The following is a 468-nucleotide window of genomic DNA, read 5'->3' as shown; positions in this document are numbered from 1 at the left end:
CATTTCTGAGCTTTAACTTTTTATCCCAAGAGCAGTATTTTATACTGTCTGCATTTTTCAGCACAGCAGAAAAAAAGAAATATACCTCTTGATTAACCTCCGTGTCCTCAGGTTTTTCAGGGTCTTCACTCTCTATTACTATAGTCTTGTTGATTGTGAAGCTCACCCATAATCCAAGATTCAGCTGCTCTTGTAGACCTGGCAGTTAAAAAGAATATTTTTTAATGAAAAAATAGCTGAACGAAAATAATACTTGCAGTTCCTTCCACTTACAAGTTGATAAGTCTGGGTTACCAATTTGTAACTGGCAATTTTGACTCCTGTATCCGAACACATGCAAATATGAGTGGGAGATATATGTTTTGGATGTAAGAGTCACAACTGGTGGTTCACACATTAACATTGCTCCAGGTTGAAAGAAATGGAAATTTAGAAATTACTTTTTTCTGATCTATATATGGCATTCTC

At 35.5% G+C, this 468-nt stretch overlaps 1 protein-coding gene across 1 annotated transcript in view; it reads right to left on the bottom strand.

Annotated features, from left to right (window-relative positions):
- Positions 1-468, bottom strand: part of LOC119588230 — a gene marked incomplete in the record, with an annotated part of 18,655 nt that overhangs the window by 5,739 nt on the left and 12,448 nt on the right. The window contains 2 exon segments of the mRNA XM_037936930.1: positions 86-198; positions 274-381. Coding sequence (XP_037792858.1) covers positions 86-198; positions 274-381 — 221 coding nt within the window.

This window comes from Penaeus monodon, chromosome 23 (assembly GCF_015228065.2).
Source record: "Penaeus monodon isolate SGIC_2016 chromosome 23, NSTDA_Pmon_1, whole genome shotgun sequence".
NCBI classification, from domain to species: Eukaryota; Metazoa; Arthropoda; class Malacostraca; order Decapoda; family Penaeidae; genus Penaeus; species Penaeus monodon.
Note: the sequence above shows the minus strand (reverse complement) of the source record. Positions and strands in the feature narration are given on the sequence as shown.